Source organism: Coturnix japonica, chromosome 6, assembly GCF_001577835.2.
Source record: "Coturnix japonica isolate 7356 chromosome 6, Coturnix japonica 2.1, whole genome shotgun sequence".
Lineage (NCBI taxonomy): Eukaryota > Metazoa > Chordata > Aves > Galliformes > Phasianidae > Coturnix > Coturnix japonica.
Window position 1 is genome coordinate 4,283,789 of NC_029521.1, and position 24,089 is coordinate 4,307,877.

Genomic DNA, 24,089 nt, shown 5'->3' on the forward strand with positions numbered 1-24,089 from the left:
AGTCTCAAAATCAATGCTGCATATCTATAAATTGACACGTGTGTGTTTCAGTACTGAAACACAAGATGATCTCTGCAGGTAAAATAACCCAGCACAATGAGGCTTGGTTGGGGCTTAGCAGAAGGCAAACAAAAAGCAGAGACAACCATTGGGACATCCAGTCCCTGCTGATTATCAGCGTTTTATCACTGCTGTTGAAACAAGCAGAACTCACTCATTAGTTTCAGCACGTGTTTAGTAAACACAAAAGAAACAGGAATTCTATTCTCTATTTCACAGCATATTTAAGTGTACAGATGTGATCTTATTTGGTTCACAACCAGAAGTTCTCACTTTCAGATATGAGATTATTTGCTCCCTTTCTGCTCAAGCCATAACATTTCACAGAGGCAAAAGGTGTAAAGAGGGAATCCAGCATTTATGAGAAGCAGTTCTTGCTTCTAGTATAGTTTCTGTCTCCATGTATAAAAGCTCAAGCTCAGGAAAAAAAAAACAAAAAACCAAGAAGCAAAAGCTCATTTCAAACTGAGAGACTGCTTTCAGATGACTAAGAGTTCAAGCAGCAGTTATATGCCTCGTCACACCTCCTTAACATTCAATCAAATCAATCACAGCACCTTTATCATTTCAACACTTGGAGCTAAACAAATTATGACAGAAAATACAGAAGCTGGCAGTCTTCACTTCAACCAGTAGCTCCATCTCTCTGCCTCCAAACATTATTGCTATGCTCTTCAGTGATTTTTGTTTTTATAACATAAACACAGATGAATAAGAGCAGTGAGGTTATCAGCAATACTCCTTTATGATAATACAAATATTAATTGGCTCTTCTCCACTGTAATATTTCCTTACTGAAAGTTAAATTGCTGTTGGAGTCCATAAACTTAAGATTTACAGAAGCATGAAAAGGTAGGCATCTCTGCAATATCACCGTATTATGAGCATGTAATAGGTAAAAGATGCATCCACTGCACTGCCAGCGGTTCCTCTACACTGGTAGTTCCTTTGTATTTCAGTTTCAAATGGTTTCGATGTTAAAACAAAATAGCAAGAAAATAAAAATAAAAAGCTTTACCAAATAGGATATTTTATACTACAGCAAATGGGGTTTTTTGGAGCAGCAATTTTACTTGATGTGCTTACTCGGCACCATTGGAAAAGGTTGGCATGGGTTTCTATGAAGAAGCCATCCAGGCTCACCCTGACAGCAATGGCAGCTGCTCTCAAAAAAAACCCACGCCTGGTTATGCTTCACTTCTTGCCAAATTAATACCTGTTAGAAATTCCCCTGTGTGCTAAGAGAAATCCCTATTAGCAGGTTTATTTTTTTCCCTCAATCTCCTTACTGAGTCCTTCTATTCATTTTACCAGATGTGTGAGAACCCCAAGCAGCTGGAAAAGCATCCCTTCACAAAGGAAAGATTCCTCCAAGCAATATGTCTGTGAAGTGAATCATGGCTTCGGTCATTACCATGTTGATGTATGGCAAGGAGTACTTACATGGTGCTGTCACCAAGCTCTTCATAGAGGTTATTGGCAGCAGTGCTTGCTGGTTTGCCTGCTGGTAGGGCCATCTGGATTCTTGCAGTCTTAGCACACTCAGCCTGTCGCCTTTGGTAAGCCGGGTAGGGGTGGAGAAACAGACTCATTAGAAGCACTCTGAAACCTAACAGAAGCTGAGAATTTTTCTAGATATATCTAGAAAAAGAAGCCCATGCTTTCTCATTTGCACTCCAGTCTGATGTGCACTTACTTGTTTGAGGAATACTACACAGGGAAACCCTTTTTTTGTCCTCAGTGGGAAACAGGTTATATCGTGGATGACAGTATTATTTACTGTGTTAGCATGCATTAATAAAACACGGTGCGTAGCCTCACAAATAGCCCTGAAACACCCTACCACACGTGATGGTCAGGACAAAACCGGAGTGAAGGAAGCGAGTTGCACTGAATTCAAGACACCTTTCTCAAAAACTAAGATTGGCAAGCTGTCAGCATTCCTATTCAAACTATTAGACACAAAGCAGGAAATAAATACTTACTCTTTGAATCTGTTTTGTTATGCAAGAAAAAGATGAAGAGAGAAAATGGAAGGTTAAATTAATTCCGTTTGCAAGCAATTGTCCTACACAGTGAAACTAATCGGAGTGATAAACTAGATGCTACTTAATTATTCCATACATAAAATTAGAGAATTAATGACATGTTTAAAGAACCATAATTTCCAGAGCTGAACAGTGTTTAGCTGCTATTTGCAATACTCTTGGAGCAATTCTGCAGTCAGCATAAGCATGAATTACAGTGGGGAGAACTGCTTTGGGCTTACAGAAACCAAATCCTTTCCATGCACACAGACAGAAAAGAGGATACTGTGGTATTCCTTCATCAGGTAGACTACTGGGGTTGAGTTTTTATAACTCTTTCTCACTTTTACACGTGACAGAAAATGTCTTCAGTAGGAAAGGAGCATTGTTTTTAGTTTCTATTTAGAAGGCAGCATTGTTTGAATATTATATAACTGATGTGCCTACCTTCTGGTGGCACACTGAATAGTCTATTTCAAAGGCACTATTTAACACCAAGGAATAACGAGTTTCAGGCTTGTTTACAAAAGCCATAAATGTAGGCCCTGAGCCACAGTTTGACAGCAGTAATTTTCCACATAGAAGATAACTCATGTAATTTAACTAGTATTTTTACAAGATTTAGTAAGTAAAATGAATTCACTGTATGCTAACATGATCGCTGGTCTGGTAAGCACTGAAAAATGGACCTATAGCACATAAAAAGTGTTAACGGTGACAAAATCTCATCATTTCCATTGCATGTGCTATGAGTGTGACAGTTATTTTATCCCACTATCATTTCCACACTCAGTGGCAGAGCGGAGCATCTACTCTGCCAGACTGTTATCAGGAAAAATACCAAAGTGCCTTTCATAAAGGAGGAAAAGGCTTTAATGACCATATGGCTTAGGCTAGCTTATGGAATCTACTAACACTAAATTGCCTTTATATCCTAATTTGTCCTATTCAGTGATATACTTTTCATAAAAGTATAGTGCTGTTAGGTTGGTCTGCTATAAATCCAGCTCCAAATCAGACTTCTAGACAATTAAAATGTGGTTTTTCATGAAATGAAGATAGAAAGATTCCTCAAAGCTCCTCAACAACCAGCGGTGAGGAAAAATATTGCTATTAGCTCTCTTAAGAAAACAGGCAACTTGGATAATAAAATCAGTAACAAAGAAATTACTGAACTGCTTCAGCAGTATTTCACCAGATGCAGATTTTACATATGAGTTTGGTAGATGTAAAGCAGTTCCGAGTTATGCTGCCATCCCATGGGGGGAGGGGAGAGGGGAGGGAAGGTGAGAAGAAAGAGGAGAGGAACGAAGAGATGTGAGGTAAGGAGAGGAGAGGAGAGGAGAGGAGAGGAGAGGAGAGGAGGTCATTCACCACTTTTAAAATGGAGAGAGAAGGACACGGTGATACAGACTGATGTATGCAAAAGCTTAATCCAGCTCATCTCTGGAGAAGATGCATCTAATTATTTATGTTTTGATTTTGGAATGATCCACCATCCTTTGCTTTGAGCTTGCATGTGGAATAAGAAATATTTCACGAGAAGCTAAATAAATTTTAGTGGACCTGAAGTTGTCCATTTCACATGAACTCATTAGTGATCTCAGTCCTTTAATTAGCTTATTATCTCAATTACTTAAAACCCTATGTCTATGAAGGACTAATGGAAATATCAAGCAGGTTCTTTCTGGTTATGTTGATTTGGATAGTGTTAAAATGGCATAAAATCAATTCTTCATTAAGGGTTTGCAATTAAGAAGCACACAGCTTGGGAAAAAAAACACAACCATGAATATTTTAGGATTTAAATAATAACACAGTTAAGTCCTCCTCTCCTTTTGTCTGAGCTACACAATCTGATACTGGATTCACTTACTGAGCCAGCACTCCTTGTCTGTCTGTTTGGCATGGAATCTAAACCTACACTTGCATTTCAAATGCCTGGCTTTTGGTTTTGTGTTTCACAGTGTCTTCTGAAACAGATACTGACCACAACTTCAGAAGTACAGCAAGACACTTCCCGTGCCTTTTCTTCCCATGCAAACCCTCACCAAGCTTTAACCAACTACTGTGACACAAGGGATGCTGAATATATCTTCCTGCATGTAGACTGGTAATAAAGGAAATCTTTCAGTGCTGCAGCTAAGAAATGTAGCATCCTTACTACAACTTTGGTACCACAAGAGGGAGTAAGAGTACTTACTGTCTGTAGCTGACCATGACTATTAAAATAGCTGGCATACAGCACAGGATGATAATGACGGCCAGAGCCAGTAATGCACCTTCTGTGTAGCCCACAGCTTGTGCCTGCTTCTTGACATTTGCTACCACGTCCGGGGTGCGGATCTCCAGGATGCGTCCCCCCTGTCCCAGGTACGGCTGAAACTCTTTATTGATATCCAGCAGTTTGCCATCGAGGAACCTTCAGTGCCAAAACAGAAAACTATGAGAGACAAGGTCATTAACCGTATTTGAGTTACTGTGTAGCTAGGCTAATAACTCAGCTCTGATAAGGCACATACCTCTTCTTTACGTGCTTAAGAATCTTTGTAATTCCCCATAATCTCTTTGTCAGCGATAACTCCAATGTATTTAAAGTCAGAACACAGTTTAAACACTGAAAAGGAGAGGTGAGCTGAAGCTTATTCTCATTTCTAGGGGCAAAATGTCATTCATGCCGTAGAATAGCACGGTAAAGGTTGCCTTGTGCTTTTTTCATTAGTGCTTTGTTGCGGAGGATTAACTAACCCTCGTGCTCACATCCCTCAAGACCCAAATTCAACTTGATGCTAATCTAAAGGCAGTTAATTTTGAAAGAACTTCCCTCAGCTTCTTAGGGCATTTTTTTTTTTTTTTTTTGGCGAGTGATCCATCCATTTTGTTCCCTTTTGACCAGATACAAATGGTCAAATACCAGAACAATCTTGTCTAAAATTAGTAATTACAGGAACAAAACAATATTCGTACGTCTATCAGTACATCTGGTATGAAGTAGTCCTATAGGCACAAAGATGAAATCTCAGGGATTAGCTAACCAGGAGGTTTTGTCACTGCCTGCAAACTACAGCAATGTTCGTCTTCTGTTTAACTTCAGATTTAGTGCACCACCTAGGAAAGGAGCTTGAAGAGCATAGTTATCAAGGCTAGCAAAGTCCATGAAAGAGCAAATGTGGTGGAAGACATCTGTCTGATCTGGTAATTGCCAGTTGAAATTTGCCACTAACAAACCAAACCAAACCAAACCAAACCAAACCAAACCAAACCAAACCAAACCAAACCAAACCAAACCAAACCAAACCAACCAAACCAAACCAAACCAAACCAGTATCTTCACTAACAAAGTTTGCTTTGGGAGTTCTTCACAGCAGACTGCCATTTCCAAAGAACAACAAAAATTCTTGAATCACATTGGAAATGAGGGTCGGCTATTTCATAAGCTGCCAAGTAGTTCCCTTAAACTCCAGCCATAAAGTTCACAGAGAGGGACCCCCATCAGGATGAAGAGGATCCATCTGGCTCTGAGCTATAGCAGAACTGTAAGTACATTTTATGATGCCAGGCTCAAAGAGGAGCCTCAGCTACTCACACACCCACAATCCTACAGCAGCAAACCAAGGCATCCTGAAGAACAGTTTCCCTTTGTACTACTATGTTCTTCTAACACTAATGCTGGGGCTTCTTCCACAAAGTATTTTTTGGGTAATGCAGCAAAAGTTTCTATTCACACCCTGAAGATCTGCCATGACAGTTTACAAAAGGAGTAAGAAAAGAGCTCTAACTCTTTTGCTGTACACTAGATGTCAGTGGTGCATGCTATACAAGCCCTTGTTGGCCAAGCACAGCATTTCAGCTAGGACAGCATTAAATCTCTGCAAGGTTTTAACAGCCTCTCTTAAAAATTCTGTTAGCATTTTCTTGACAAACCCTATTTTACCAGGTTCGTAACTCAACAGTGCACATTAACTCCATCACGAACCATGACACACAGTGCAGAAGGATTCAGACAGGGTAAGCATTTTATTTCTAACGATGGACGTTTTCTACTTAATGTAGGCAGGGAAAATTTTCTGAATTCCACTTTTTTTATGCTCTAATAAATCAAACACCCTTTCATCTGAAAGAGAAAAAAGAAGAGTCTGCAGTATTATCTAAGTGGCCACAAAGTCTTTTAGGGGTTTGACAAAGAGGGAGACGATATCCAAGTGTAGTTGCTATTCAGACATTTTTCAGCCTAACAAGACAGATTCCTGGTTAATAAAGATGCTGTAGCAGTCCTAAGGTAAAGGATGAATCTCTCACTGTTTATCAGTCTTACAAAGTACAGGACAGGGGAAAATTAGCAGAGAGACTGAGATTTTTCCTGGCTGGCAATTAGGAACACAGGGCAGCTGTTATATCAACAATGTCTAAACTATGCAACCTCTCTCCCAACACACCCTGTTGTTTTGATTGAAGCTTTCACTGATTAATCTGTTTCCTGCTATAATCCTGAGCAGATTCCTGGTTGGCAGAAGGATGACTGCGGTTCCTGGCAATCCGTTCCCAGTAGCACTGCTGTAGCACTGCTTTATTTCCTGTGATCTGTGGATGCACAAACATCCCTAAAAAGACTTTTCTACTTTTCCAATGGGCATCAAAATGATGGAGGAGACATTTTCTCCCAGAGGTGGTCTGTAAGAGGAAAATATTCTCCCCGTGGACTTGAACAAACTCTATGTGTAAAAACCAGGGGATCCACAGAGTGCTTTCCAAAGTTGCTAGGAATTCACAGGACTTCCAACTATTGTCAGGGTCACAGATGTTCTATACAGAACTTGGGAAGCACCACACAATTGATCTTTGACCCTATTCGGTTCCCATCGCAGCCATACTGCCAACTAGTTAAGATTGGAAGAACCTTGATACCCAAAAGGGGAGAAGGATGACAAATTGCTCCCAAGACCAAAAAAGGCTGTGTGACTGAGATGCTGGGAGACTGGAGATAGTCCAGAGAAAACCATAAGAGATAAAAAAAAGGTAAAATGTGTTTCAGAGTGCAGAACACGAGGAACCTGTCAAGAAAAAATGATGAGGACGATGTGATCATAAGCTTTGGTTTTGGTAGAACGAGAAATTAAAAGCACCAACTGGGTGCTTCAGTCTGGCACTCTCAGTTGTAATAAAATTCAGTGTTTGAATCCAGATGATTTTTTTTTTTAAAGGCAAAAAAGCTGCAGTTTTGGACAGTAAAAATAATTACCTCTGCAATAACACCACAAAGGTCATAGTTGTCGGATTTTCTTGAGCAGTTCCTTTGCTGAAAGACGTGCTCAAAGCAGAATTAATTCTGGGAATTCCTATGGTCTCTATTATACCAGGTCAGACTGATCACAGTCATCTTTTCCAACCTATAAACTCTGAATGTATGCAGAGCTTTAGTACGCTATAATTCATCTGTACTAAATTAAGAGCTTGAGAGAACAAGCCCTTTTTCAATCACAGTCCACTGAGATAGCTTACAGCCATTTGCTTTATAAGCTGCTGACTGAGGAGCTGCTTTATGCCATCACTGAGCAGTCTGGTCTAGTTTTCACTGAGATAAAAAGCAAACACAAAAGTGCAAGAGAAACAAAAAGAGTCCGCTTTAGAGAAGACTTTGATTAGCGTTTTTCTTGTATTGATACACATGCAGAACCCTCAAACAAACACACAGTTGATCACTTCATGGCAACAGATCTCAAGCTGTACGCACTGCAGAAGTAGGCACTGAGCATTGGTTTATTCAAAGGACTTTTTCTGTTCCTGTTGTGTCAAACCATTTACTAACAGACCAACAAGGCTTTGAAACAGTCCCTAGAAGCATGAAAAGAATGACAATATACTTACTTAAAAAGTTCGTTCCTCATTATAGCTCTATTTGTTTGTGGGTCAATTGCGTAGACCATGAGGTCCGACTTGGTATAATCCTCTTCGGAGTATCCATCCCCAAACCTCCGTGCGCCAATGGACTCCACCACAACAGTCGCACCAGGAATCTGATCTTGGACGTAGCGTTCCAGAATCCTAAAGGTGACACGAAGGAGATACCATGAGACAATAACCACTGACTTGGATGGTAACTTCTAGAGCACTTGATTTTAAAAGCTCCACTACAATAATAACTTTTTGAATGCTCAACTCTTGGGGAAAGCTTAGCAGTGTTAGGAGAGGTCACAAGAAACAGCGTCCTTAAGTCCACCACTCTCTACTTATGACATCAGTTGAGTTTTAAACGGCTCGTGGGAAACACCATTGGTATATTTCACCCCCAAAAACACCACCCTGCCATCTTTTTATTAAGCCGTATGATTTCAGAGCTCTTCAGCCTCACACAGCGTGTGTACAATAAACTGTCACACCCAGAAACAACAATTTCAACTGCTTCCTGTGGGATGTTTCATCTGGTCCTCGAACACAGCATGGCGTATCAGGTGCCAGAATATCTGCTACTCTGGAAGGCACAAACAAGTCTTATAGCTGGAAGAAAGTTGGAATACCGGGTTGACAGGTTTACTACAGAAAAGAATATAATCTATTGCAAAAGTTTAGCAAGCAGAAGAAAGATAGGGAGATAAGCTGGCAGAATTTGGAGGCAGCTATGCCCAGCATCACAAGGACAGAACAACAATAAACCAAAACAAATACGTCCTCTTTGCAAAGAGAAGGTTTTAATTACAACCTGCCAGAGTGCAGAAAGGCACACTGCAGATATGTATAACAGCTTGACAATACAAAAGAACAACACAATTCCAAGGACATAAAACCTATTGGATAAAAATCCTTTTTTTTCTCCTTCATTTTAATTGTCATTTGTTCTTGATGATGCAGCACACTATTATTGAAGATAATTCCTTTTTGTTTTCTCTTTCTGTTTCTGACTACTCACTGTCCAGAAACACCTCACTATGTGCTTTGGCAGACTTTGTTCTGCATTCAAAATGTCACATTTTTCTGCAGCTTCCAGTGAAGAATTGCTTATGGGGTTATTCACAAAACGTGATCTTATTCCTACAATATTCAGAAAGGCAAAATGAGAACGGATGTCTGCAGAACATCCCTCCAAAAAAGAAATCAGATGTGGTCATGCTGTGGTGCATCTGCAGAAGCAAAATGTCAGTGGTGCAAGGACATCTCTGAGCACCTGACAAGTTTCTGCACAGACAGCAAGCACACCTGAGCCTCAGATGCGGGATTTTATAGGGAAGTTATGCTTGTAACTCACTGCTGATCTAATGAGCAGTTTTACAAAGGGCAGTATCTTACTGTAGTTAAAGCATACGCATTATTTCCTTCCAACTTGTCTGATCAGCTACTCCGATGGGGCCTGTGAAACCTGCTGAGCTCCTGTAGCAGATTGCTCCTGTGTAACTGCTCCACTGCTTATCCAACTAGGAGGAGATGCAATGATATCGCAGCTCAGATGTACATGCTTCAAGTTCTGTATGCAACAAGCAGAACTGGTGCTTCCATCATGACCAGCTGAGGCGGACAGGAGAGATGGTGGGGAGCCAAAATGCAGCAAGAATAGCTGGAGCCAGGAGGAGAATGGAAAGCTGTTTAGACAGTGATATCAGGAGAGCTTTATCCACAGCTATTGGGCACAGGCAGAATTAATCCCAAAGGAAATGGGAAAATCAACCTTGCATGCTGACCTGCTGATGTGGGGAGGTTTGCAAACTGGGGCTGAGAAGTACAGCCCACAGAGAGTTATATAAACAGGGGCTTAAAATCAAATATCATCAATACTGGATACATGGCAAAAAATAGGTAGAAATAAATTAGAGAAGCTGGAAGTCTCTTCATTCCATTAGAATTATGAGTTATTGAGGATGTGCAGTGTTTTCCAGGCTAATTTATGTGATAGAAATATTACATCAAAATGCAACAGCTTATTGAGGATGCAAGAGCGAGGGGATGAGAGGGAGCACACTGCCTGATGCACCAAAGATGCATGCTCTAGGGTGCAGAGGAAGACCAATCCCAAGATTCTGAACGACTGTCAGACGCAGGTCCTCTTCTCTCTCCATGATGAACACACACTGTTAATGCAGAGCCATCTTCGTAGTGAAAACAGAAGCAGCAAGAAGCAGACAGGCTGGCACAGTGCTGGCTGACCAATGCCCTGCTGCACGCCTGCAGTTCACAGATATGGTAAACTCTTCCCATCTCCGCCTCCAGCACACGTGCAGCTGGCAGGCAGGGCACTAACCTGTCACAGCCACCTGAATAATAGCTCTGCCAGGTAAATCTTGACAGAACAAATCCCTAAACGTGAGTACGAGGGATTAAACCATAAGCTGACTTTAGAATGGTGTTTTGCACACGGATTCACAAAGACCAAGTCTGTATGAGGTCTGCTTCCCTCATTAGTATACAATCCTCTTTTGTGACTGCAGGGGAGTTTGCCATTGCTTCCTTGCACACGACTATTATTTCGCCCTGTAAAGTTGGATGGTTCTAATGTTGGGTCACTTCTGGAAGAGCTCAGTAATAAAATTCCCTCTCAGAAATTCCTGGCATGGCTTCTGCTGGAATTCATTGCCAGTGAGAAAAGCTTTTAATAATTCAAATTGGAGAACAAAGAGCAGACTGCTATCAGACTTAGGCACGTTGCAGCTGTTGGCTTTAACTGGCATCACAAGGCACACCACAGAGTGGTGGAGCTTCACGACGATTTCATCTGAAACACACAAACTGCGCGTTTAGGCCGAAATACATAACAAACACATTGAGGACAGAAAAGCAGCAATTAGAGGCTGCACTTAAAGACAGGGCAGCTCCCAGTGAAGTTGTTTTGTAAGTCATTCACCTCAACTTGCATACCAACAAACCTGACTAGGTGGCCAGCTCCATCCAGTGCTTGTCAGAAGGACAGTTTTCTAATGGTTTAAGTTACAACAGCACGTGCAGTTCTGTTGCATTTAGTAATTGAAGTATGATTAAAACTCACCTATTCCTTGTTAATGCAGTGAGAATTGCAATTGCCTCTCTGCAGTGGTGTGCATGAGCGGTAGAACCTAAAATTAAGTGGCAATGATGCCTTTCTACTGCTCTAACTCCATTTAGCTCTGCAGCTATACTGCAAGTTTCTCCCTGTTCATCTTCATTACTTCTGCCACTCAAATTCCCATCACCAAGGCCTACGGACTGAAAGGAAGGACAAGAGGATTTTCACTGTCACCGAGGACACAGTACGGCCTGAAATATTCAAGGAACTCAAATATGGTCATATTTCCGTCAGGACTCTGACATAGCTGGCATTGTGGACTCTGAGCTCTAAGCACTGAAGACCATATACTCTGTGTAACCTCTGACTGAAAATTCAGGCTCCACACAATTTCTTAGCAATACAAATCTAAACTCTTGGGATTTGAAGGTCTAAGTAAATGTGGCAGCAAAGCAGAGCACAGAGCAGTCAGCTTGTGCTGTTATGCAAAGTAAAGAAGCTGGAAATGAGGTTTCTTTTGAGCCTGAGAACGCTGCTTCTTTGCAAAAATCTTTTGACAAAGATTATTTCTGCTATTCTATCAGGCATAACACAAATTAGATACAAAGCATGTACCTAGGCAGGAAGGAGCACCACTGAGCCAATTTACTCTGCATGTAACAATATTAAATTATTTAGAAAACAACCAAGAGATAATGTCTTTATACCTAGTTAGCTTAATCCTATAAAGGCACATTGGGTTATTGCTCAACATAAAGGAAATTTGCCTTCTTACAGATTACTTCAGGTTTTTTCTCCTCTTGTGCTCATCATGCATAATCCTGTCCTCCAAAAACCCTACGCGAGCTCCAGCATTTTGTTTCAGCATCAGTTTCCCCAGCTGCAGAGGAACATTACGTTACACTCACCCAGACAGTAAGACAGACACCCTCACTTCGACCTGAGGACCTATCTCCAGATCCCAGCATAGCACGCAATTTCAAAACAAAGTGGGAAGTCGCAGATTCATCTGCAAAGTCAAGCACTGCATCACAGTGCTTCAGAGAAAATGCATTAAAAGAACAGTTGATATTATGGAGAGGAGGAGAAAGGAGACTGATGAACTGGCGCATCCCAGCAGACAGTATTACACAGAGAAGCTAAAGTTGAGTAAGCCCCTGTCTTTATCATCTAATTTACTAAACGTGGCCTTATTAATTAATAAACCATGATCACAGTGGGAACAAAGATCACCTAAGAAAAGGACTGAGCCCTGTTAACCAGCCTACACTGCAACAGCTACATGGTGTCATTCTACAAGCAGTCAAATTGAGAATCGTAGTGTGGATATGAAACATAATGTGGTCACTTAGAGGGAAATGTCTAACTATTTTCATTATTTACTATTTTTGCAATTTACTTTAACGTGAAACAACTCAGTACAGAGAAGTGAAAGGAAAAACAGCAGAGAAATTGGCCAAAGGGCTGGGAATTCTGAACTCAACTAGCAGCTCCTCAGCACTCCACTCCAGGAGGGGGAAAAATGCTCCTCAGAGCAACGCAGACAGAAGACAGGCTCAAAAAAGCCCTGATATTACCAGTACAAGCATTCTGAAAAGCTTGCCTTTGCAGAGACATACATGCAGGCCATGCTGTCACTTATCTTTAATGAAGTCAAAATACAAAACCACCACCAAGACCACGCTGAAAAAATCAGAAGACAATGGAAATCTCTGGATATAGCAGTGCCAAGGGTTTAGTGTCTAGATATGGTTATCATACAATTGCTACTAAATTGTAAACCAATTAGCCATTGTTGTATCTACACATTTCTCAGAATAAGGTGATTCCATCACACTGTTCCCTGAGAATGACTCTATTACCACCAAGATGGAGATCTTCTCCATATGGATGGAAATCAACCTCCTTTCATTCCACGCTCACTTTTCACCCCACTGAACTTGAGAAACAAAATTTCCCCAAGCAACACAATCCCCATTTTGCAGGGCTTAAAACAGCCTTTTGGGAGGAGTATCAACAGAGTATTTCACAGAAGACCTCAGTGAGCAACTCCACCCCCCCATTATTCCACCTGAAGGCCATCTTCCCCATGTATTGTGCATTCAAAGGAAGAGAATGCACACAGTATTTCTAACACCTATTGGATGAGAAACAGATGCCCCTGGTCATGCAGCACAGCTGACCTTATCTAGAGCTGTTGCAGTAATATGAAAGTCAAAAACCTACCTGATCTGACAGCAAAGTTGGTCAACTTGTTCTAGTTGCCCAGCAAGTAAGCTTGCAGAGCAACACTGCCATATGTAAAGAAATGTGTCCCTTACTACTACTGCTTTCACCCAGAATCCTGAAGGAAAGAAGCATGTACATGAATTTTCTTCTAAGCCTCACACCATTTTCTGTCACCTTCAGCAGACACAAATAGGCCTATCTGAACCATCATAATTGAAGTGGGTGAAAGAAATGGCAAAGCTGACATTGATGTGTAGTCCACAGGATATGGAAATCTTGTTCATGAAATTAAAGCAGCTGGTCGAAAACTGAGGTGCTTACTGAATTATGGCTAGGAATCATGACACCATCAGAAATGCCAGCTGAAGACATACTTGTTTTATCTCTCAAAAAGTGAAAACTGCTATGCCAAGTAGAGTGATGTTTTAAATCTTTTCTTCTGTGGTGTATTTCTTGGACCATTAACCAACGCACTTCTCAGGCTGTGCTGCGTAAGACTTTCCAGCACTAACGTTCTGAATTATGTATTTCCTAATAGCTTGTAACCACTCTCTAGTGAATGTTACAGGCGGCTGGGGAGAATCTGATGTAACTTGCTCTCCAAAGTTGTTTAAAATCACCTCTTATCTATTCACTTATTTATTTACTTATTTATCAAGGGAAGGGAGAGATTGCTATAATTTCCACAACGATCAACTATGTGCTTTTCTAACATACAAAATCCTCATTGTCTTGCAATTGGTGGTTAATGGTATATTCTCAAAGCTTAATATTTAACAGCAATCCACTGGCATAAAAAGTGCCAAAAAAAAAAGAGCTGAATAACCTCTGGTGTGGCCAATTTTTCTAATGATAGTCTTTTTTATGTTAATGAATTATACTGAATGTTCTCATTTCATAAATTAATGCACCATCTGCATTGTGGCTTAACTCATCCCTAGTTGTATGAGAACCAAAAGGTTCATTGTCAACCTCAGAAATAAGATCAGACCATCTTCTCTGTCTGGAGAACTGCCCGCTGGAAACTGGAGCTGCCATTTTCCTGGAAGGACTCTCTCTTGTGACTGTTTTCCCTTGCAACTCATGTACCTGTGCCTGTAGGGCCAAGGTGGGTTTTCCATCCCACTTCCTCATATCCTCTCCATGGTCATGCAGGTAAAACCACAGCATGGTACATGGTGTGTATCCTCTCTCTCAAGCAGAGGAACACTTACTTCTAATAGCTGAGATATTGGTTTGCACATGTGGGGAGCAAGACATATCATCTTTGAATTGCTGCACCTCCTGGGACAGTTTCTCCACAGCTGAGACACGGGCCTGTAAGAAGGACAAGACACCATCTTCATATTGTCGAAGTAGCCATAGCCACTTCATTTACTGTTGGACTTCTGTCATCTTTCCAGCTCCTTCCTATCAGGACGCTGGCATACAGCGATGGTGCATTGTATACAACTCTCTGCCACACTGGTTGCATCTGCATCATGTTATCTGGATCTTGGGAGTTGGTATTATCATCCAAGTTAACTCCATATATCATCTCTACCACAGCTAGTTCCCTCAAGTACTGGATACCTTTCTCCATGGTGGTCCATTTGCCTGGGTTAAATACCAAGTCTTCCTTGAAGGGATATCATTCCCTCGTGGCCAACAGGTCGCCACCATAGGATGAAAGACTGTGTCCCTTTTCCAATTGCTTGTTGTTCCATTGCAGTGTCTCTTGCTCTAGAAAGAGATCCCAGCTGCTTGGCTTTACTGCCCACTAAGTCCAGGCTATAGGCTCGACCAACTCAGCTCTGAAAGCCAGGTGGAAATGTGCACATCTGGGCAATTGCTGTAATCCTTTCACAAATCTTGCATCTCAGTCAAAGTGAGAGTTGTGTGGTTCAGGTCTCTTCCTTCTGCTCTTGTGACGGCCCCATTCCATCTTCTTTTTCTTTTCCAAACTTATAAGCCTCTCTCTTTGCAAAACCTTCTGATGTTCTTAGACATTTCTTCATCTTGCTTACATGCACAACAGATACTGGCACTGGTTGGTTCCCCGGTTGAGCTGTGGGGCTTGTCACAGGGATTGGAGTGACCACAAGACTGGTTGTGAGGGTTGTGGCACCTGCAGGACCCATCAGAAGGGTTAGAGTAACCGCAGGGTCTGTCAAAAAAGGTCAGAGCAACTGCAGATCTGTCGCAAGCATTGGAGCAGCTTCAGGGTCCATCACAGCAGCTGAAGCAACCTCAAAGCTCATTGCAGGAGCTGGACCAACCACAGGGCTCGCTGAGAGGGCTGGAGTGACAGCCTCAATGTTTGGAGTAACTATAGGACACGCTTCAGGAATTGGAGCTCCTGCAGAGTCTCATCACAGTTGGAGGGACCGCTGTATTGTCATCAGATCCAGAAGCATTCTCTTTCCCTGCAGGATGCTGAGCAGCACTTGGTAGGCGGGGGCCAGGCCCCAGCACACTGCAGTGATTTGTGCCTCTTTAGGATTGCCAGGGCAACAGCAGACCTTTTTCAAATATTCTACTGGATTCAGGATTCTGCAGCTGAAGTTCCAAACCTCTGGGAGTGCCCGGTGCTCCAAGCACCTGCCCATAACATCCCACACCCAGTGCTACTCAGAACTACTCTGCATCAGGGCAGATCTCTGGGTGATATACTTCAATGGTTGTTCAATCTTAAACATAACCTGAAAGATATTCATGACACACAGCAGTAAGAATATACCGGTTTGAACATCCCACGGATATTCAGAATTCTCAAGAGCTGTTGTAAATGGCTCTTTGGAAAGAAGGAAAAGTGAAAGGGAGGCTGAGGAACTGCTAGAAAGTGTCCTCCCCTATTTCTTCCATAGCCGGGCTCCCCAAGAAGACAAAGCAAAGTGTGTAATTACTGATAGCATCAACAATATGGATTCCATAGCCCAAAGATTACTGCAATGCTGAATACACACAAAACAGCAGTTTCTCAGCTGCCAATTTTATCACAGTACAGGCCAAAGCCATGCAGCATAACAAAATAAAAACATTAATCCAACCCGGAGATGACAAACAACACAGCAGGAAAAATATGCATTAAGCAAGGTGCTACACAATATAGTTCCATGAGAAGACTCTCAAAGAGCTCCATAAATAGGGAAAAAATTAACACCGTGACCAGCAATTATCAAACTACCACAGCACCCTGTGTTAACACGCTCTGGTCAAATCTGCTGCTGTGTCAACCCTTGGAAGCCCCACACTGGGTGCTACACTGACTTATGGCTTAACCAGGCAGGTGGCTCAGCCCACTGCCCCCATCCCAGCAGGGTTGGGGAGAGAACTGGAAAAAACAAAGTGAAATTTGTGGATTGAGATGAAACTATTTACTAAGATAGCGGAAAAGAATTCTTTTTTTTTTACATATACCTATTATTACAGTTACAACAAATCACAGAATGTATGTATGTGAATGTATTTAGCAAGTGATGCACCACCTATGTGAAAAAGACACATATACGTATGCCGAAGAACATTTGAAACTTTCCACCTCCATCAGTATTTTCAAATAACAATGTACCACTCCTTAAACAATGCTCACATAACCTCTTCTGGCAAAGGCTGTGTTTAAAAACATACCTTTAGAAGTGAAATTCTTACACCATTTTCATTTCCCGGTCTCACGGTGTTTGCAGATGTAAAACATTCCCAAGCTAATTTTAAGCATTCAAAAGCTGGCTTTGTAAATTTCATGTTTATTCTCATTCAGAAGCTTTGCTCACTGTGAAGTATTTACACATCTGTCAGAGACTTCCATGCACAAGGACTACAAACAGCAAGAAACAGCTCTGGAAGATTTCTAAGCTGTCAGGAAAGGAATTCTTGGAGCACAGACTGAGGAGCATTGCTCTAGGCTGTTTTCCAAGACCGTGGCAGGCTTTGCCAGACACTGAGCCCAGGAGGTAAGTGTTGAGGGGATGGCTACAGTACAATGTAGGCTCTGAACACCGCTGAGACCTGCTGGGAGCTGGAAACAAGCTGTTCCAGCAGTTACAAAAGCAGATTTTTGCAGGGATGAAGAAAGGCTGAGAAGATATTAGTACTGGCTGCTCTTGCTATGCTGCCTGTTTCAGCGCTCACGGTCTCAGTGCCCCAACACGTCATGCACTTGACACTCTTCTTTCAAGGCAGGCTTGTGTTACCCCATCTTCAAACAGCCCTCTGGAAAAGCTCTAGTTTGCTGGCAGCTCCTTTGGCTGCATGACAGTCTGGAACTGGGAGGACCTCAAACACAGCCTAAATCCAAATTAATGTTGCATGATCTGCTCTACATTGTGTAGAAACCCACAGGACTGAACGTGTTTGCCTTCTGCACTCAAGAAAATGGAAGCCACAAAAGGAACCTGTGTACAGTAAAGCATGGTGTGGTGACCTTGAAGGCTTAAGAAAGCGGAGGCCAATTTTTCATATTACCGTCAAGAAAAGATACGCTGTTCTTCATCTCTCCAGTCAACACCAACACTTGACACCTTCTGAAAGCAAGATTTTAGTGTTAAGCAAGCACACTTATCTATTATTCATAGCTCCAGGAAGTGGAGTCCCTGTCATCACATACTACTGCCTGAGCAACCTAACAAGTGATGTTAGCATCAATCAGAGAGAAACTGAAAGACAGAACACATCCTAAACACCTGGAAGTGAACCCATGGACTATTTTTTCCTACCCCCATGAAGACACAAGGCCATTTAGACAACAAACTTCTTTTTCAGTGAGCGATTCTATCATCACCCTCAAGCTATGTCAGTTTCTATGGAGTTGGTAAGGTATGACAGTAGTCAGGTTGGAACGGATCTGAGAAATACCTTTAATCACTGACTGACTGAACTCAGAGATGCCAAAATGTTTGCAACCACCTGTAGCATATGCTTTCCAATACTGCCCAGTTCACTGTTACATGCCTAATGACACATCATATAGAAAATTATGCTGTCTTTTTTCAAGGACAGTAGAAGTGAAAACCTGGCTCCTGGAAGCTGCTGCTGACATGCATGAACACTATTAAAACCTATTTTACCCAAAGCTTTATCGTTAGCTTCTGAGTATGATAAAATACCACACCTGAACTGTGAGGCACTGATGACTCCAATAACCTGCCCTCCTCTCCCCCAACATGCTATGCCCGATACAGCTCAATAATAACACCCCATTACAGAGTTTTCATTATTACTTTTATGTAATGTTAGTGGTATTGATTCTACCAGAATAAATTTTCTAAACTCTGTTTTCGCTTACAATTATATAACCCAAATAAAACCACACTTGAAGCCATATCACCCCTCACTGAACACACTGCCTCAGCCTCCCGGAGTCATGCTTTATCCATTTTACATCCCATATTTTGACCACTGTATCTTCTGTCATCAGTATTTGGAGGCTCCACTGCACCCTGAGAGCCAGCTCTGAGCCTAGTTTGAGTCTGCAAAGTGGGCATGAATACAAGCAAAGAAATGCTTAGCTTTGCCTCCCTCCAGAGGAGGAGCAAATGGTAGGTTTGGGGGGCCAGTGCCATCACCTAGCCAACTGTGCTCCACACCAAAACACTCGCTTACTTTCTAGTCTTTTGGCAAGAAGTAGATTGTGGCACAAAGGGAGCACTGCTGGCTGAATCTAAACACAAAACCAGTGAGTTGTCTGATATTTGTAGAGTAAGTAAATTGATTACCCTATGAGTTGATCTTTGTTTTGTTCCACAAGGGTGGGAGGGACATTAGAGACGATGACTTGCATATCCAACTGATTGACCACAGAGACCTGGAAACAAAAAAGTGAAATTCAATTGGCACTTCCACGTGTAACATCCTCTCTGTACAAAAAGAATGGAATAATTGCTTTCCTGCCTTCACAGCCACGCGCTGATGTACCAACTTCTCATTTAATTGCAGAGTAGCAGAGCTGAGAAATCCTGCTTAGCTTGGCAGCCAGAACCAATAAACTGCAGGCAAATATTTAACCACAACTGTAACTGCAGACCCACATTAGAACTGCATGCAGCTTTTTGGAAGGAAGCAGTAATTCAGCATTTATGTACAGGATCAGGAATCTCTCATATGCCACATTCAAAATCAGTTCCTAGCATTTCAACATTTCTGATGACGTGACAGGAAAATCCACCTTTGGAAACACAGTTTGCACCAAGGCACGTGCTAACACCAGATTAATTCAATCAGATAGAATTAGAATTTGTTAGAAAATTAAATGGTTAATCTATCTTGAATGAAGCCATCAGTGCAAGCGTTTCTTTTACCTCAAGTTCCTTTAACTTCTCTCTCTATATGGGATAAAAACTCAGCTCAGCATTTTCTACCATAAAAGCATGCAACTCCTCTGCTTTTCAATGACAGGTTGGAGCACGAGTGTGTAGAAGGGCCTACAAGTGTGTAATACGATCAGCAGAGCTGGCAAACTGCTCCACACCTCCCCATGTAGTTTCTTTGAGCTATGTATAGCATGATCCCAGGCAAAGGCTGCCTTCTGGTGCAATGTGTGCTGGTTAGTTGACTCCTGCAATAGCTCTCTCTTCACAAGCAGGACCAGCTTTGCTGATGACAGCCAACAGCACACCCTGCGCATCACCTGTCTACAGAGGATTCCAGAGCTAAATTTGGAGAAGTAAGTAGGCCAATGTTAAAACAGATACATTTAAAAAATCAGAGAGAGATACTCAATTCCGTTCTAACAGAAAGAACAACTCGTGTGCTTTTCAAAAGAGAAGCGCCAGCCCTGCAAGCGCTTCAGCAGAGAAGCTGGAATATACTCTCACATCAAACAGCCACTTAAGCTTTGAAGCTTAATTCAACTTTAAATATTCAAACGTTCTTGAAATGTCATCAGATGCACTGATCAGCAGTACAGGCTTCTGCGTGAGAAATACAGAATTATAATGAGCTCAAAATAAATTTCAGACTATCATCACCATTAAAAGGAACTCTAAAGCAATAAACAGTTTAATATACTTAACTATGTTACACAATTCAAGCAATGGCTACACTTATTTACTGAGTACTGCATGAATGTAAAATGTCTCTTGAAGCCTGAGGAACCACGATTATGATTTACTGTTCATTTACTAAAATACAAAGGGAAACAGATTTGTGACAAGCTATGGCAAACCAACAGCGTGGAACAAAAACCGCAGCAGCACTAACTTGTATGCTACATGTATTTGTAAAGATTTTCTTTTTTTTCCAATTATAAAACAACACTAAGCTGGGGGTCTACGTCAGATTTAACTACCACTGTTCTGAGACAAGCTGTGGGGAGAAACTGTTCCCTTCACTTCCACTTGAGGAGTGGAAAAAACACACTCAGAGCAGAGGATGGAAGGTGTGAGACAGTGAAAGCCCTTCCTGAAGTACCACCTTCACTGCTCTGTGGTGGGGGCACAGTTACCTGGGACCATCCAAACCACCGCTCCTTGGAAAGCTTTTGTTGTTCCATAATCCAAGCTAAAAACCTGGTCCTGCGATGCTAAACAGCAGGCACCAGCTTAATACACACGGGATGGTAGTCAGCTTGTTCAGACACCTCCTCTCTATGAGTATCTGAAGAAGCAGGGACATCTCAGAACACATTCAGATAGTAGCAGAGCAAACTGGATGTTTGTGGCAGAGGCTGGGAAGGCATGAAGCCCATAAGTGTTCTCCCTTTGATCACCTGTTTAACTCATTAGGCACCTTCCCACTTTTCTTTTAAGGCATTAAGCACTGGGGCACCACCTGACTTCTGGGATGCTGAGCCCGGAATGTAAAAGGAGTCCTGTGACACCCTATGAATCCTAACAATCCTTTGATTAAAGATGATACCACAGTAAATATTCACAGTCCAACTTTACTGACTCAAAGTGCTTACTTGCAACAAACTCATTATGAAGTGTAATTTCCCATTTCTTCCTTTCATCTTGAAGCTATAAAGGAAAACTCTGTCATGTGGACCCAAACTGTAGACTGAGACGTCTGACTTTAGCTACTTTGCCAGTCTTATCTGGCAGAACAGATAGTAGCCTCTATCTGGAGCAGCCCCTATAACATGAAGACATTCTATCAGTGGATTTGATGGTTTGTGCTGCTCACAGAGCAGTGCCAGCATATGGAGGCACTGTCCTGACCCAGATTCTGGAGAATAACTGGCTCTGCCCCATTCTTTGCTGAGCTGCCTCTTTGCTTTTCTTCCTATAATGTTCTCGGTGCAATCCTAACTTCTTCCCACACATCTTAGCTTTTTTGCATGTAAGCAATCCATTTCATTTCCCTCATCAACAGGCACTCCTTTAACTTGTACTGGAAAGCAGAAATACCTACCAGCCTGAACTCCTGACACTGACACGAGGGTCTCTTGGCAGTGGGACAAATCCTATGAAACTATGAATACCAGAACAGCTTAGTCTGGTTAGAAGGGATCTTTGTGTATGGATATCATATTCAGTGAAAACCTAAACTTTCATGTTAGAATAGTGTCAGTCTGTAATTGCTCAAGAGCACTGTGCCAGACTGCCCATCCTTCACTAAGAAAGCCTTAAATACATTATCTATATATTAATGAGACAAAAGTCACTTCCTAATTTTAATGTCATTACTTTCTGGCCATATTTGAATCTAGTTTTCTCACACTCATTGCATGAGAATGCCCTGCCATTTTGAGAGGCCTAGCATGAAGACATCATACATTATGTTTATCTGCTCTATTACTGCATAACTCAATACACAAAGTATTATGGCTATCATCTGTATCATTTGACAGCGTTCCCATGAAATAGATAATGTACTTCATCTCTACAACATTATGCTAATATTAATCCAATCCATCATGTTATACGGGCTTCGAAGAAATGAAGCTCTGATGGCTCCTGTGACTGGACTAAGTCAGTGTCCTTTACTAAGCACAAAAAAAGAAATCAGGGCCTAAAGCTGATGCCAGTTTTGAACTGTCACTTTCCCTGAAAGCTTCAAATATAGTTTTAGCCCAAAGTTATTTCTTGCCTCTCTCTTACAGACATGAGCAATAGCTCTCAGAGCCTGTTCGTTCAGCTCTGTGCCTGCACTGCATCCCAGACACACATCTAACTGTGACACAGAAGCTCTGTAGTGACCTTAACAAAAAATACAGACCAAGTTAGTGAGCTTTTACTTGGTTTATTCATTGGGCTCTTAAGACATACTAGCTTCTGCTTCTGAATGGGAGCGGACTGGCACCTTGCTGCCTTAGAGAATGGATAGAGCAGGTCTGTACACAATTGAGTATTTGATCTACCTTACATTTGGAATGCACAATCCCTTTACTTTCTGCCATCAGGGTCCAGAACACCCAGAACATAACTTAATCCACACTTAACAGAAACAACTAGAGTTTAAACTGAATCGTTAAGAATTGCACACTGAACATATAAAATACCCAACATTATGTCTGCTGTGGTAACGGAGATCAGTACCTCCATCCTGAAAGGTGAATGTATTTCAGATAGGCATAAAGGCTCCTGGTGTAAAAAACAGCTTTATTTCCGTGACTTGTAAAGATCACGTACACTCTTTATGGCCTTCCTGTAGGTTAAGCTTAGAATTAAGCTTTCTGTAGTGTTCAGATTTCCTCGCTAATCATTCTAACACGATAACGCCCGGCTCATACTTACAAGTACGTCAGCTTTGCTGCTCAGTCCTTTTCCATAATCGTCAGTCGCAATGACCTGAAACTTGAAATAGGATCTTCTCATATTTTTGAACAGCATAGCAGTTTTTATTAGCCCTGTGTAAGCTTCAATCACAAAACCTTCTTTACCATCCTTGATTGGAGGAATGATGAGCCTGTACTGCATGGCACTGTAATTCCCAGTGTCTTTATCATCAGCCTAATAGGGAAAAAATAAAAACAAGCACAGGCAAATAAAATAAGTATTCACACAGAATCATTAACATTGCCCTTTAAATAAAGTTGCACATTGGTCCAGCAAATCTTTCCCACTGATGTTTAAAACATCAGATTCCAGAGAGCAGATATTGCTGTTACTGTAAATGGTTCATTTAACTCTGCCGCACACAGTTTTGCTTTCCCAGCAATTTCTTTCTCTTACTTTAGCACCAAACTGTTAAAACAAGAGGACTTTCCAGGTTTGCGTCAGTACCTGTATCTAGATAAAAGTGTTTCTAAGGACCCTTGGAACGTGTGCCTCATCTAGAAAGAAGTCAGGGTGACAGCAGCTTATTGCCTACGTGCTAGGCTGGGCACAGCCTCAGCAGCTAGAATGCTTCAACATAAATTAGAGGCTCTTATCACAGCACTGGCACAGCATTTTAAGTCTGCAGCCTCAGTGAGCATTGGAGAGAAAACATCCTCACCATCAAGAAAGGTGCACGTCATTCTGTATAACGCATAATTCCTCAGGACTGAAAAAGAAAAACAGTCAAAATCCAGTCAGGATTTATGTCAGCGTTAAGAGCTTGTTTACTGTGATACCATGATATGACACCCTCTGTCTGAAAAGCATCGCCTGTGCAAGGTCATTATGCCTTACACAGATGGCCATTAATCATCATTAATTGTTTTCTCACCTTCAGTGAACAAAATCTGTAAGGTGTGAATTGTTACCGACTCCTATTTTATCTTTATTTCTGTCTAGTTTTCAGGGGTTGCCAGTGAAGATGCAGGTCCCTACAGCACAGTGTACCGCTTCCATGACACAGCTGTTCCAAAGGGGTACCAGTGGCCCAGGTGCCAAAAGCTGTCTGCGCTTTCCACTCTGGCTGCTCTCAAATGCCACAGAACAGACAGAGTAACATACAGATAAGCT

General features: G+C 41.7%; 1 protein-coding gene across 9 annotated transcripts in view; it reads right to left on the minus strand.

Annotated features, from left to right (window-relative positions):
* Positions 1 to 24,089, minus strand: part of PCDH15 (protocadherin related 15) — an 814,794-nt gene that overhangs the window by 18,988 nt on the left and 771,717 nt on the right. For 5 of the 9 annotated variants that reach the window (XM_032445309.1, XM_032445312.1, XM_032445311.1 and 2 more), the window contains 6 exons: positions 22,935 to 23,150; positions 18,975 to 19,063; positions 7,953 to 8,129; positions 4,291 to 4,509; positions 2,046 to 2,054; positions 1,504 to 1,614 (listed from right to left, as the gene is read on the minus strand). In XM_032445309.1, the coding sequence (XP_032301200.1) occupies positions 1,504 to 1,614; positions 2,046 to 2,054; positions 4,291 to 4,509; positions 7,953 to 8,129; positions 18,975 to 19,063; positions 22,935 to 23,150 (821 nt within the window). The remainder of the gene's footprint in view (positions 1 to 1,503; positions 1,615 to 2,045; positions 2,055 to 4,290; positions 4,510 to 7,952; positions 8,130 to 18,974; positions 19,064 to 22,934; positions 23,151 to 24,089) is intronic. The other 4 variants (XM_032445316.1, XM_032445314.1, XM_032445315.1 and 1 more) reach the window with 1 other exon arrangement.